Genomic DNA, 15,448 nt, shown 5'->3' on the forward strand with positions numbered 1-15,448 from the left:
CAGAGCGACTTACAAGTTGGTGCATTCACCTTATGATGTCCAGTGGAACAACCACTTTACAATAGTGCATCTAACTCTAAGGGGGGGGTTAGAAGGATATACTTTACTATCCTAGGTATTCCTTAAAGGGTGGGGTTTCAGGTGTCTCCGGAAGGTGGTGATTGATTCCGCTGACCTGGCGTCGTGGGGGAGTTTGTTCCACCATTGGGGTGCCAGAGCAGCGAACAGCTTTGACTGGGTGAGCGGGAGCTGTACTTCCTCAGAGGTAGGGAGGCGAGCAGGCCAGAGGTGGATGAACGCAGTGCCCTTGTTTGGGTGTAGGGCCTGATCAGAGCCTGAAGGTACGGAGGTGCCGTTCCCCTCACAGCTCCGTAGGCAAGCACCATGGTCTTGTAGCGGATGCGAGCTTCAACTGGAAGCCAGTGGAGAGAGCGGAGGAGCGGGGTGACGTGAGAGAAACTTGGGAAGGTTGAACACCAGACGGGCTGCGGCGTTCTGGATGAGTTTGTAGGGGTTAATCGCACAGGCAGGGAGCCCAGCCAACAGCGAGTTGCAGTAATCCAGACGGAGATGACAAGTGCCTGGATTAGGACCTGCGCCGCTTCCTGTGTGAGGCAGGGTCGTACTCTGCGAATGTTGTAGAGCATGAACCTACAGGAACGGGTCACCGCCTTGATGTTGGTTGAGAACGACAGGGTGTGTCCAGGATCACGCCAAGGTTCTTAGCGCTCTGGGAGGAGGACACAATGGAGTTGTCAACCGTGATGGCAAGATCATGGAACGGGCAGTCCTTCCCCGGGAGGAAGAGCAGCTCCGTCTTGCCGAGGTTCAGCTTGAGGTGGTGATCCGTCATCCACACTGATATGTCTGCCAGACATGCAGAGATGCGATTCGCACACTGGTTTATCAGAAGGGGAAAGGAGAGAGATTAATTGTGTGTCGTCTGCATAGCAATGATAGAGAGACCATTGGAGGATATGACAGAGCCAAGTGACTTGGTGTATAGCGAGAATAGGAGAGGCCTAGAACAGAGGCCCTGGGGGACACCAGTGGTGAGAGCACGTGGTGCGGAGACAGATTCTCGCCACGCCACCTGGTAGGAGCGACCTGTCAGTAGGACGCAATCCAAGCGTGGGGCCGCGCCGGAGATGCCCAACTCGGAGAGGGTGGAGGAGGATCTGATGGTTCACAGTATCAAGGCAGCCGATAGGTCTAGAAGGATGAGAGCAGAGAGAGAGAGTTAGCTTTAGCAGTGCGGAGCGCCTCCGTGACACAGAGAAGAGCAGTCTCAGTTGAATGACTAGTCTTGAACCTGACTGATTTGGATCAGAAGGTCATTCTGAAGAGATAGCAGAGGAGCGGGCCAAGGACGGCACGTTCAAGAGTTTTGGAGAGAAAAGAAAGAAGGGATACTGGTCGTAGTTGTTGACATCAGAGGGATCGAGTGTAGGTTTTTTCAGAAGGGGTGCAACTCTCGCTCAATGCGAGAGTTATTGCGGGAGTCGCGAAATGCTGGTGCTTCTAGTTCCGACAGTGCAGCAATATCTAACAAGTAATATCTAACAATTCCACAACAAAACCTAATATACACAAAATCTAAGTAAAGGAAATGTATTTTTTATTTATTTCTTTTACCTTTTATTTAACTAGGCAAGTCAGTTAAAGAACAAATTCTTATTTTCAATGATGGCCTAGGAACAATGGGTTAACGCGTTGTTCAGAGGCAGAACTACAGATTTTTACCTTGCCAGCTCGGGGATTCGATCTTGCAACCTTCCGGTTACTTGTCCAACGCTCTAACCACCTGCCTACATTGCACTCTCGCTCTGGATAAGAGCGTCTGCTAAATGACTTAAATGTAAATGTAAATAACATCCGCTAACCATGTGTATGTGACCAATAAAATTTGATTTGATATACAGTGGTTTTTCCTCAGAGTTGCCGGGACATCTTATATCAATCAGTACACTCGTAACAACTTAAGCATTACGAAACTATTATTCGATCAAATAAACCCACATAGCCATAAAACAATTTGTTGACCAAATTCGACACTCTCATTGAACTAWCAAAAACTCCTTGCTTGGTTGGCGAAACGACGAAAAAAACGCCACCTGCTGGGAGGTGACAGATTTTCTGCCGAGTTGGGCATGTCTCTTCCTCTTTCTCTGGTATTAGAAATTGTGACGAAAGTGGTTAGTCTGACGGAAAATCACACGAAGAAGAAAACGGAAGTGAACAGTGATGAAGAACAATTCCCACATTAGCGTTTTTATTGTTGTTATGTAGACGTTTATGAACACCTTGGTACTCAAAATATGACTMATTTAATTACCCAACATCACATACTTACCCAAGGTAGTGTTTAATTCGCATTGCAGACAGGATTTGGTTGATAGATTGTATCTAGGTAACGGTAGCTAGCTGCTAACAATGGCTAACTGTATGGTTTTTCACTCTCAAATAGCCTCCATTATGGAGGTGCTAGCGAATACAGCCGTGGCAGACATCTGTAAACTCGTAGACGATGACTATGCAGTGTTTCGTTTGGAARTAACTCAAAGCCAGAAAGAAAACAGGACATTACGGAGGAAACTACAGCTATTGGAACAGAAGGTGACACGGGAGCGCACAGAGAGGACAATGCGAGACCGCGTCCTCGCCAGTCGTCCCAGTAGTGTCAAGATCCTCGACCGATACAGAGGAATGGCCAGAGGTACATTTTGCACAAGGCTGGGGCTGTCGCCCTGTTCCCGTCTGCGCATGTGTTCAGATGTATATTACCCAGAATTGTGTCTTGGTCAGTTTTTGGATAGAATGCAATAATTCCCCTGATTGCTTACTTAGATATCTTGCACAAAGACACTATTTCCCGGAAGGCCGAGGCTGTGCAGCCTGTCACCGTTCATATATAGCTAGTGCCTTTCGCCCCGTTTCCCTCTGCTCATGTGTTAAGATGTGTTACTCAGAATTCCGTCATGGTCAGTTTTTGAATAGTATGCAATAATTTCTCTGATTACTTATCTTGTGCAAAGACATCATATTCAAACCAGATTCTTGATTTACTGCATTTCCTATTATTTACTCAATGAAAACAATATGATGCATGAAACAATCAATTGATCTATAAATAGTATATCAATAAGTTATAAGGTGTTACCTTACATCCTTGCCAATTCTAGACATTGTCAATTGGGTACAATATACAATTGAGCATTGACAGTAGCTAATCTAACCACCTTTTTTCCACCCCAATTAAATCTCCGTTGAAGGAAATCTCACTGGAGGCTACAGGAGCTTTGTGAAGCCAGCAGGACACAATACATGGAGAGATGACCAACCAATCACTGTTGATGAGGGGAGTGGAACCTCAACCCAGCACGTTATCGTGATAGAGGTTAGTGTAATAGTATTACATCAAAATTACAGTACATCAAATGTGGCCAATTCATTTCAGAAAGGCTCCCCTCAGCTATTTACTTGTTTACATGTGCAGTACCAGTCAAAAGTTTGGACACACCTACTCATTCAAGGGTTTTTCTTTATTTTTACTATTTTATACATTGTAGAATAATAGTGAACACATCAAACTATGAAATAACACATATGTAATCATGTGGTAACCAAAAAAGTGTTAAACAAATCAAAATATATTTTATATTTGAGATTCTTCAAAGTAACCACCCTTTGCCTTGATGACAGCTTTGCACACGCTTGGCATTCTCTCAACCAGCTTCACCTGGAATGCTTTTCTTGAAGGAGTTCCCACATATGCTGAGCACTTGTTGGATGCTTTTCCTTCACTCTGCAGTCCAACTCATCCCAAACCCTCTCAATTGGGTTGAGGTTGTGTGATTGTGGAGGCCAGGTCATCTGATGCAGCACTCCATCACTCTCCTTCTTGTTCAAATAGCCATTCAACAGCCTGGAGGTGTGTTGGGTCATTGTCCTGTTGAAAAACAAATGCTAATCCCACTAAGCAAAAACCAGGTGGGATGGCGTATCGCTGCAGAATGCTGTGGTAGCCATGCTGGTTAAGTGTGCCTTGAATTCTAAATAAATCACAGACAGTGTCACCAGCAAATTACCCCTAAACCATCACACCTCCTCCATGTTTCACGGGAACCACACATGCGGAGATCATCCGTTCACCTACTCTGCGTCTCACAAAGATACGGCGGTTGATACCAAAAATCTCACATTTGAACTCATCAGACCAAAGGACAGATTTCCACCAGTCTAATGTCCATTGCTCATGTTTCTTGGCCCAAGCAAGTCTCTTCTTCTTATTGACGTCCTTTAGTCGTGGTTTCTTTGCAGCAATTCGACCATGAAGGCCTGATTCACACAGTCTCCTCTGAACAGTTGATGTTGAGATGTGTCTGTTACTTGAACTCTGTGAACCATTTATTTGGGCTGCAATTTCTGAGGCTGGTAACTCTAATGAACTTATCCTCTGCAGCAGAAATACGCGGTCTTCCTATCCTGTGGCGGTCCTCATGAGAGCCAGTTTCATCATAGCACTTGATGGTTTTTGCGACTGCACTTGAAGAAACTTTGTTATTGAAATGTTCCGTATTGACTGACCTTCATGTCTTAAAGTAATGATGGACTGTCGTTTCTCTTTGCTTATTTGAGCTGTTCTTGCCATAATATGGACTTGGTCATTTACCAAATAGGTCTATCTTCTGTATACTACCCCTACCTTACCAAAACACAACTGATTGGCTCAAACACATTAAGAAGGAAAGAAATTCCACAAATTAACTTTTAACAAGGCACATCTGTTAATTGAAATGTATTCCAGGTGACTACCTCATGAAGCTGGTTGAGAGAATGCCAAGAGTGTGCGAAGCTTTCAAGGCAAAGGGTGGCTACTGAAGAATCTCAAATATGAAATATATTTTGATTTGTTTAACACTTTTTTGGTTACTACATGATTCCATATGTGTTATTTCAAAGTTTTGATGTCTTCACTATTATTCTACAATGTATAAAATAGTAAAAATAAAGAAAAMCCTTTGAATGAGTAGGTGTGTCCAAACTTTTGACTGGTACTGTACATCCTTATTTCTCTGCCATAGGGGAGCTTGTGAGACTTTCCTACGACATTGTTATCCAATTCCACTCATGTACCAGTAATAACCTCCTCTCTTCTTCTGTCAGTCTGCAGAAACAGGGGTTGCAGGTCCTGGGGTCAAGCAGGAGAGAACTGAAGGAGAGGACACAAGACTCAGCAGAGACATCCAGACTGGATTGACTGGAGCACCCCCTGTATCCAGGGAGGACCCCGCCGCCTTGCCTCAGCCCAGGACCCAACACAGCATCACGGAGGTCAGTGGAACGCCGAACACCGTCCTCAAGTCCGAGACAGACACCGAGACTTTAACTGTAACACACAGGCTCTTACCCACAGGATCTGACCACAGATCAGACTCAGAGAGACTGGAGCTGGGGCCACTGGGCTGTCCTCCTGCTTCCAGCTCAGAGTACTTACCGGTATTTCACCAGAGCCAGAGGACGGTTCATTCCTGTGGAGATGGTGACGCGTTAGACACTGGTGTTGATGACCTGCCTTGTTCTTACGCTACAGAGATGGACCCTGGCAACATATCCTTGGATTTAGAGACACAGACTCATCTGTTTAGAGAGGACTGGAACCAGTACAGTAGTAGTGTATACTCTGAAGGGTGCCTAGATAAGAAACGTGAGGTTATAGTGGTAGACGAGGTGAAAGTGGAGGGCGACGCTCCTACCACATGGAATGCAGATAGTCACTTAGGAGACAGACACTCACAGGGTAGAGATTTCTTAGATTACAGAGAAAGCTTGGACACAAATATAAATGTTGTCACCCACTCCCCTTTACACGCATTCAGGGATCGTGTCCCAGTGTCCACGTCGATGGCAYCTTCCGATTCACACGGCTGCGTCGTTTTCGATCAAGTGTTGAACTCAAATGACCAAAGGGCCATGGCTCGTGGAGGGGGAGCAACATCCGGCAATAGTAAAGAGAAACGGTTCCTCTGCATGTTCTGTAACAAAGGCTTCAGTTGCCCACAGAAAGTGGAGATCCACCAGAGGGTCCACACAGGGGAGAAACCCTACAGCTGTACCCAGTGTCATATGTGCTTTTCCCAGGCTTGTCACCTAAAGAGGCACCAGAGGGTCCACACAGGGGAGAAACCCTACAGCTGCCCCCATTGTGAGAAGAGGTTCTCCCGCCAGGACCAGCTGAAGATGCACCTGAAGGTCCACACGGGAGAGAGGCCATTTGCATGTACGCACTGCAGGAAGAGGTTCTCAGAGAGGAGCAACCTCAGGATACACCAGCAGAAAAACCATTCCACTATGTAACATAGGAAGTACCCATTCCACTCTATAGTGTCTGACGTTTAGATCAAACCCAGCATTGAAGACACAGATTCATTTTCAGTGTTATCAGCAGAAAAGATCCAGAGATGCATTTAGAATAACGAGAGTAACAGATTTCAATGTTGAATATTTGTGGGTAGAATATTGCATCCAGATATGATATTGTATGATATATAAGGCATATATAAGCCTAAAAATGTCAAATAAGTGCTTGAGGTGTTCCGGAAGACTGTTCAAAAAAATGAACCTCTAGGAGATGAAAAATTGAAACGAAACAGGGAGTACATATGTTTTGAATTGAAATGCAAACAGATTCTAAGTTGGTTGATGTCATAAATATTAAGAACTAAAAGGCGATGGAAAGTGGAGAGGAACTGGCACGACTGTCTGAATGAGTTGCCAGCATCACAAAACATTTTTGGAGAATGAATATATTAAGGTTACTTTTGTACGTATTGGCCTAGACCAGGGCTATTCAACTCTTACCCTACGAGGTCCAGAACCTGCTGGTTTTCTCTTCTACCTGATAATTAATTGCACCCACCTGTTGTCCCAGGTCTAAATCAGTCCATAAGTAGAGGGGAACAATGGAGAGAAAAATGCAGCAGAACTGGCTTCGACTTCCAGAGTTGAGTTTGAGGGGCCTAGACCATATTGCAACATAAGGATGCATTAAGGTGTATTACAGATTTAATATKATTTTACTTGGGATGAGATGTTGAATTCGTCTGATGACACCAATACTTCTCGCAATTTTATTGCAAACAAATTAAATGGGATTTGCCCAGTTAATTTTTTTTGTCAATGAGAACACCTAGGAATTTGGTAGTTTTAACACGTAGTAAAGGAAATGTATTATAAATTTTTTGGGCAATAAAATGCATGATTTAAACCAGTTGTCAACATCATTTAATTACAAATAAAGTTTTGCGATACTAATCATTGAACGAAAATGCCATGGAAAATGTAATTGGGCTTTTGAGCAGCAGTTTCATTTACAACATCTGACCAGTATATATCAAAACGTTTTTCTGTAAATGTAGCAATGTGTTTGTGATCAAAATTACTGAAACAAATTCTATTGACCTGATTGCTTTGAGAGCTGGTACAAACGAGATAAAATAACAGGAAATTATCAGATATCTCTGTACAAGAGACCAGATACCCCCGATTTTAAAAGAAATTAGTAAATATGTTGTCAGATTGCTACTTGTAGCAGTGATTCTTAAGTACAATAATGGCAAGATATAGGATCAAGAAAGTTATTGATCTTAACTTGATCACTCTTCTGTCGCAGAGAATTTTCCTGCTGCATCAGGAAATTCAAATGAGCCTGGTGAATCCCTGAAAATGATCAGTTCTCTTTCTCTCCATACAGGGGCAGTCAAGCCATTGGGATCAGCGCTTGSTATAAAAAATCATATTCTCACTCACTCAAACGCTAGGCCCTATTACTGCAAAATTCAAATGTACAAAAATGTATCTGAAATGCAGCAGCCATATACATCAAYAATTGTCGTTTTACATAGCTTAATAACACAAGATGGATATTGGTCTTCAYTAGGCTACTACATACAAGTGTATCTTAAGGTTACGAATGAACTGTCAAAATATAATTAAATCGTGGCCTGGGGTGGTCTTGCAGTTAGGGCTGCTGCCTTCAATACTGTTTCGGCGGGGGTTCGATTCCGGCCAACGCATTTCTGGCACAAATAACTCAATCCCCCTGATTGACTTGATTAAGTTACACATTTCAAATATGGACAGTCCAGGGATATTATACCCCCGATCTTGATAAGAAATTACCATACCAGACACTTTTGGATAACATAAAAAGGAAACAAAATAATAATAATAGCCTACGCTACACCAACATTAGTTTCCATTCATACAAAGTGTCGGGTAAATTGCCACAGTAGATTTGCCGTGGTAAACAAGGAAATCCTTTTTTCTGTTGTACGGAATGCTTGTCAATCGCCCTTAGTCTGTTCAAAAAGAGCTACGTCTTTCCGATGACAACACCAACTTGAGGGCGAACATATCTAGAAAGTTGCAAGTGTAACCTGATCTCCCACAGGAGCAACCAACGTCTTAGACTGTTTTAGACTCTTTGACCGAGGGCAGGCACTGGTTACAATATGCCATTTGGTTATATTCCAATAAGCTACATTCTGTAGGCTACCCGTAAAAGGCGCTGCATGGTCAATCCGACATCTGCATTGGCCGTGTAGCATTTACGGTGATACTGCTTCGGCAGAAGTCAGGGAATTCATACATCTTGTGCTTCGCAGAGCTGTTGTGAAGGAACTTGTCAAGGAAGTGAGTTTGTGTTTATACAGGACCACCTGCCCCCCCACCTACTGTCAGCCAATCATGTCAATGCGGAGCTATACGGAGTCCTCTGCATTGTTACAAAATTTGAGAGGCGATGTGGTACGGAGCTAAATTTGGCCTCTGCATGCTTCCGTAGGCGCCACAATTGCTTCACACCTTCCATACGGAGCCTCCGACCACATTTTTGGATCAAGCATAAATTGGCTTTTAGCCTATCCATTGTCACATTATGAAAGSTGAAAACAAATTATAGGCTATTGTTTGTGTCCCTGGCTGATTTGGGCCATCAGTTGATTGACAGATGTAGGCCTACTGTAGAACGATATATTTTCCTCCAGTGTGGATGCTCGCCTAGTTTTACAGTTAGGCTGTGTATAATTTGTCAATTTAGTTATTGTCTTTGGTATGGATTGAAAGCCTGTATTGTGTGGCCTTAATATTTCATTTTGTAAGCTGTCAAGATGTTTGAGCCTATCCAAAGATGATTTTGTTGAGCTGAGACACTTTTCTCTGAATAGTAAATTATCAGACTATTTGTTTTACTTCTGGAAAACATTGAAATAAATGCAATTCACTTGTGGCCCTAATGTAGGCTCAGGCTTGCCACTAGATCACCCTGCACTGGGCGCAAATTCATGAGGCTCRGAGCCGGAGCACGCTGCTTAGACCTCTGCGCTACTGCAGGTTACAATGCCCTAGCAATTACTTAAATCACTTGTGCTACCCACACTATAGAATRATAATTGGAAATTGTCAAAAACATGTAATTTCAATTATTCATGCCTGTGTTCCAAATTACCCCACTGTGTCCCTTACAGCCTGTTTTTTTCCTCAGTGAGTACTGGCGGCTAGCTGTTGTTCCACAGGAAGCTTATCTCTAACCCAAACACCAGATGGCTGCCTCTAATTTAATATCAGTCCTAATGCTCAATCCCTCTGTTTGTAATGTGACCTTGTATTGAAACATTTACTTCTTCAAATTACTAAGATATTGCATTATTAGAGTGCTATCTGAAAGCCAATTACCATTCACTTTGTTCCTTCACACGTATTAAATGTCTATTTTAAGATTCATATGTAATKCTTTGGAGGGATCAATATGTATATATTTAGGTCCCCTGTATATCGCATGCTCTGTCCATAATAAGTCTCTACCTAGCATTTTAAACGGTTGGTTAGGTGAATACAGAACATCATTGGTTCTATTTAACAGGGTATGGGGTTTATTTCAAAATGTATTACCAGGGTGGAAGAAATCTTTTAAGTGTTTATAATTGTATTGGTTAGGGGTAAGTCAAATCCTATACAATGTTTTAACCATATCTTTCTCAAATGATCCATCAAGGGACCACTCTGAACATTTCTCAATACTTTTTACACCACTTACGTACTTACGTACTACACCACTTACGTCTAATTGTGGGTGAGCAGGTTGTATATATATTTGTTCTGTTGTTTACTTCATCAGATCTCTAGTAACCCATTATACATTTGTTACATCACAAATTCCTCCTCTACACCAGTGTTCTATTCATACAGGGGTTTAAATATTCACTCTAGTCTTCTATTTAACAGCATATTCAGGAATAATACTATTTTCTTTCATATCTACATACAGAATCCCAATATAATGTTATAGATCTGAAAACTCAGCTCACACAGAACTGGTTGGGATATTCATTATTTTCCTTATATAACTATACTTAGGTATTCACATCCACAACACTCCATGTGCATCTTCAACAATTATAAATCCCTACAATAACACCTCGTGCTATTATCAGTGGTTCTCAGACCACGTAGACTTTTCTATCGTTACATCCTATGTATCTTCAATGGTTCTCTTGCCGCTACTTCCTATACACTAGTAGTCCCAGACTATGATGGGCGGTGGTGGATGGAATCCCTAGATTGAGTCCCTACATTATTACCCCATGTGCATCTTCAATGATTCTCTTGTTGTTACTTCCTATGCACAATATGTATATCCTACTCTGCCTTCTGAAAGTATTCAGACCTCTTGACTTTTACACATTTTGTTAGGTTACAGCCTTGTTCTAAAATTGATTAAATAGTTTTCCCCTGATCAATCAATGTGTAACTCTGTGTTGTTGTCTGTTCACACTGCTATGCTTTATCTTGGCCAGGTCGCAGTTGCAAATGAGAACTTGTTCTCAACTAGCCTACCTGGTTAAATAAAGGTGAAATAAAAAATAAATAAATAAATAAATAGTCTTCTATAAGACTAGTGAATAGCCTTCTCTCTATAAGACTATGAGTACCTTTTTATGCATTATTCACCTTAATTGTATTGGTTTTATAATGCATTTTTAAAATCATTTCAAATTGAATTACTGAAATAATTTGCCGTTCCTCAATTGTTCGTGGATGATGTGTTTCCTCCTGGGCAGTTAACAATAAGGGTCTGGTCTGGGCGGGTCTCGTCATCTTTTGGTCAGATGGGAATTTCCCTCAAAATGCGCCACTGGTTTTCSTCGCAGACCCCCAACTGGAAAGCTCCGCAGGCAGAATCAATCATCCAGTTCGTGATGCCAAATTGAAAATTTGTGGAAATTCTTACACAGGGAGACTCAAAGTCAATCTTAAATGAATCGTTGTTTATTATCAGCGTGCTGGAGAGGTTCCAACCAACTCAATGCACCGTAGTACACATGTCAATCTACTGGGGCAGTCCCGTTAGTTCTTATATACAGACAAGTTATATTTKCATGATTTAGCTTATTCATCATTCATATTTAATTCATCAATAACGTTTGCATGTGACAGACCAATACCTCAAAATACTTCTCTCTAAGCTGGGACCTTGAAATGGAGGTATCCCTTTCTCTAAACAAGGTTCTGGGCTGCCAAATTGCAGATCGTGATAATGAGGATTCGTTCAATCAGTCACTTGCATGAATACAGAAATAGGTTTTTACAAAAACACAAACATAAACATTTCCATCACACACATTCAATACCGCCTTGCACACATCTAGCTGGCCTAAGGTGTAATCATTAGTCCAACAGTTCCAAACGAGAGCTTCTATTGGACAAAGCCAGGTATGTTTATCCCCATTTCGTTCCGTTTGCTTCTGTTTAAGAAATGTTTTTCAACAGAATTGGCGGAATGAATACACCCCTGATCACACACAAACAATTCACTTTCATAGCTACATACAAACAGCTTGTTGTATTCCTTCTCGCATGTATGCGCTCTCCTCCTCTCACCTTTTCCCTTTGCTTGTGGACTTCAATGCACAACACATTGTGCATTGCTGTCTGTTAACAGGCTGTCTGTTACCAGGCGAAAAAGCATTTCCAAGCAAAACATTCATATCATAACTGCTACACACAGCCTACATTGTTGTCACCATATTAGCTAAAGTAACGTCATAGTCAACATAGCTAATAGAACTAATGCATTAGTAAACCCGCTACAATCATGCAGTACAGTCACTGGGGCCCCCCGGTGGCAATAAATTAATAAAACCAAAAGCTTACCTTGACTTGGAAGAGTTCCAGTGTTGGATAGTCATAGCTAGCTAACATAGCATCCCTCTGTTTGAGCCGGGTGTTTAAGTAGGCTAAACTAGCTAGCTGCATTTGCTAGATATGAAAAGAGTGATGAAGTTTTGCTCTCTCTCTCTCGCTCCTCCATTTTTGAAGAAATKAATTTGTTCAAAACTTTAACTATTGTCTTTGAGTCAACTACTCACCACATTTTATGCACTGCAGCGCTAGCTAGCTGTAGGTTATGCTTTCAGTACATTCGCTAATCCTTTGATTGGGTATAAAACATGTCAGTTCATGCTGCAAGAGCTCTGATAGGTTGGAGGATGTACTCCGGAAGTTGTCATAATTTTACTGTGTAAGTCAATGGAACGGGGTGAGAACCATGAGCCTCCTAGGTTTTGTATTGAAATCAATGTACCCAGATGAAGACGGAAACTAGCTGTCCTTCGGCTACACCATGGTGCTTACCTTAGAGTGATGTTGAGGCTACTGTAGACCTTCATTGCAAAACAGTGTGTTTTAATCAATTATTTGGTATTGTGAATATATTTTGTATCGTTTTATCTAAAAAGGACAACGTTTTAAATGTTTAACTATTTTTATTAAATTCACTGAGGAGGATGGTCCTGATACATAGGTGCATCATTTTAAATGATTTTGTTTTAAGCCTTCCCCAAACCACCATAAAATTATGTTGGAAATGTCCATGGTGAGTTGGGGAGAAATATATATTTTTTTTAAGATAAAAAAAGTCAAATGAATTAAAGGAATAGATCAGTGGGCTACAGCCAAGTCGCCTGCAGTAGGCCTACTGGGYGGAGGGGGTGAAACACCAGCTGGTCGTACTTCAGGTATGTGATGTTGCCTCTCTTTTGCTGTTCAAAGAAAGCGGGTCCTTTCTTTTGAGGCGTACCTTTCGGAGAAGTCTTCATTGATTAAGAACTGAGCTCTTTGGCCTTGCACACCAGTGGTGGGTTTGGTGTTGAAATGAGAATGCATAAGCAGATAAGAACCCCATGCCCACTGTAATATATGGTGGTGGATTTTTGTTATGGTGCTGTTTTGCTTCCACTGGTCCTGGGGCCCTGGTTAAGGTCAAAGGCATCATGAACTTTACCCAGTACCAGGACATTTTAGCCCAAAACCTGGTTGCCTCTGCAAGGAAGCTGATACTTGGCCTCAAGTGGATCTTCCAGCAAGACGATATCCACAACCACACATCAAAATCCACAAAGAAATGGTAAATTTAATCGAATCCCATTGAAAACCTGTGGTTTGAATTGAAGAGAGCAGTCCATAAGCGCAGACAAAGGATACCAATGATCTCGAAAGATTCTGTATGGAGCAATGGTCTAAGATCCATCCTCCCAATGTATTCTACAATTTTAGAAAACATTTTAGAAAAAGGCTCAGTGCTATAATCTTCGCAAGGTGAGGTATCGAAAACAGGAGTGTCAATCATTTTGACCCCTATCTTTTTGTGATTTTTTTTCTCTGAGCAATTGTATTAGTTTAAAATATAATACATTTAAAAAATAAAATTGCATACAATATAGCTCAGTATTTGAATTATGTATTTTATTCAGTCATTTTTGCTCATCTTTATCAAGGGTGTCAATTTCGGATCCCACTGTCTTCCCTCATTTTTAAAGATACATTATGATGCTTGCAACGTCTGAGCAGGGGGACGCGACCATGGTGTGGTTAGCTGATACGTAAAATACATATCCAGGTGTTGTAAGATCTTACAGGTGTCAGCAACGTATAAGCAGAGAAACGTGCCCATTGAGATGAGCACGATGCAAGACTTAGCTGTCACACAGAGTATCTGCGGCTTTGCACGTGTGCTTCACACTGCTATAACGTGGTAGCTCTGGGATCAAAACAGCTGAGAAGTTTAGCGTCACGCTTCAATGCTTCTGGTTGTTGCAGGAATTTACCCACTACTACTGTTTACTTGGTGCATCTACATCACATCTCGCTGAGTCTGCCTTTAAAGCAGGGGTGAGGGGAGTTCCTTCCTAATTAGGGACCTTATTTCATCAATCAAGTACAAGGGAGAAGCGAAAACCCGCAGACACTCGGCCCTCCATGGAATGAGTTTGACACGTGCTTTAAAGGGACAGTTCACCAAATGACAAAATTACATATTGGTTTCCTTACCCTGTAAGCAGTCTATGGACAAGGTTTGACATCAGTCCATGCTTTGGTTTAGTTTCCCTGGTACTGTTTCCAAATGCTAACGTTTTAGCATTTGTGGCAAAAATTCCCATTCAAGTCATGGTACCAACATTTTTTTGCATGGATTGCGACATACCTTGACCATAGACTACTTACAGGTTAAGGATACCAATGTGTAATTTGTGTGAACTATCCCTTTAAACCTAACCTATGACCTGACCCATCATCTTATGTATTACTGCCACACAGTGGCAAGAAGTGACATCAAAAACTATACAACACATAAATGGCTGTTAGCCTCCCAAGCGCAGGTTACTATCTGTCCCTAAAACTGACACTAAATAATTTAAACAAAATATATTTTTTATAAAACTTAAAGTAAATAAAAACTAGTAAATCAGATCTGAAAACTAACCAAAACGAAACTACATTTAAAACAAAAATCTTAAATTAAAAATGAATATAAAAACACAACTATGGGCCTCTCGAGTGGTGCAGTGCTAGCTATGCCACTAGAGATCTTGGTTCGAGTCCGGGTTAGGGGAGGGTTTGGCCGACAGGGATGTTCTTGTACAATTGCGCACTAGTGACTCCTGTGGTGGGCCGGGCGCAATGCACGCTGACACGGTCACCAGGTGTACCGTGTTTCCTCCGACACATTGGTGCGACTGACTTCCGGGTTAAGAAGCAGTGCGGCTTGGTTGGGTTGTGTTTCGGAGGACGCCCGACCTTCGCCTCTCCCGAGTCTGTACGAGAGTTGCAGCGATGGGACAAGACTGTAACTACCAATTGGATACCACGAAATTAGGGAGAAAAGGGGGTAATTTTTTTATAATAATAAATAAAAACAACTATAATAACCTTGGTAGAAAGAATTTTAAAATTGCTTATTTATTTTTAGGTGGGATTAATTTAAGAGGTAGGGTTTAACGTTTTCGGAAGATGGGCAGGGACTCTGCTGTTCCACCATTGTGGTGCCAGGACAAAGAAGAGCTATGACTTGGCTGAGCTTGAGCTGACCTACCTGTAGGAGTGGGATGGC

The 15,448-nt window shown here is 41.9% G+C and overlaps 1 protein-coding gene across 1 annotated transcript in view; it reads left to right on the forward strand.

Moving 5' to 3' along the window:
* LOC111971315 (uncharacterized) overlaps window positions 1-15,448 on the forward strand; it is a 244,714-nt gene that overhangs the window by 159,117 nt on the left and 70,149 nt on the right. The window contains exons 7-10 of the mRNA XM_070446023.1: window positions 2,268-2,358; window positions 2,468-2,716; window positions 3,273-3,397; window positions 5,167-5,334. Coding sequence (XP_070302124.1) covers window positions 2,268-2,358; window positions 2,468-2,716; window positions 3,273-3,397; window positions 5,167-5,334 — 633 coding nt within the window. The remainder of the gene's footprint in view (window positions 1-2,267; window positions 2,359-2,467; window positions 2,717-3,272; window positions 3,398-5,166; window positions 5,335-15,448) is intronic.

The sequence above is a fragment of the Salvelinus sp. IW2-2015 genome, linkage group LG13, assembly GCF_002910315.2.
Source record: "Salvelinus sp. IW2-2015 linkage group LG13, ASM291031v2, whole genome shotgun sequence".
Lineage (NCBI taxonomy): Eukaryota > Metazoa > Chordata > Actinopteri > Salmoniformes > Salmonidae > Salvelinus > Salvelinus sp. IW2-2015.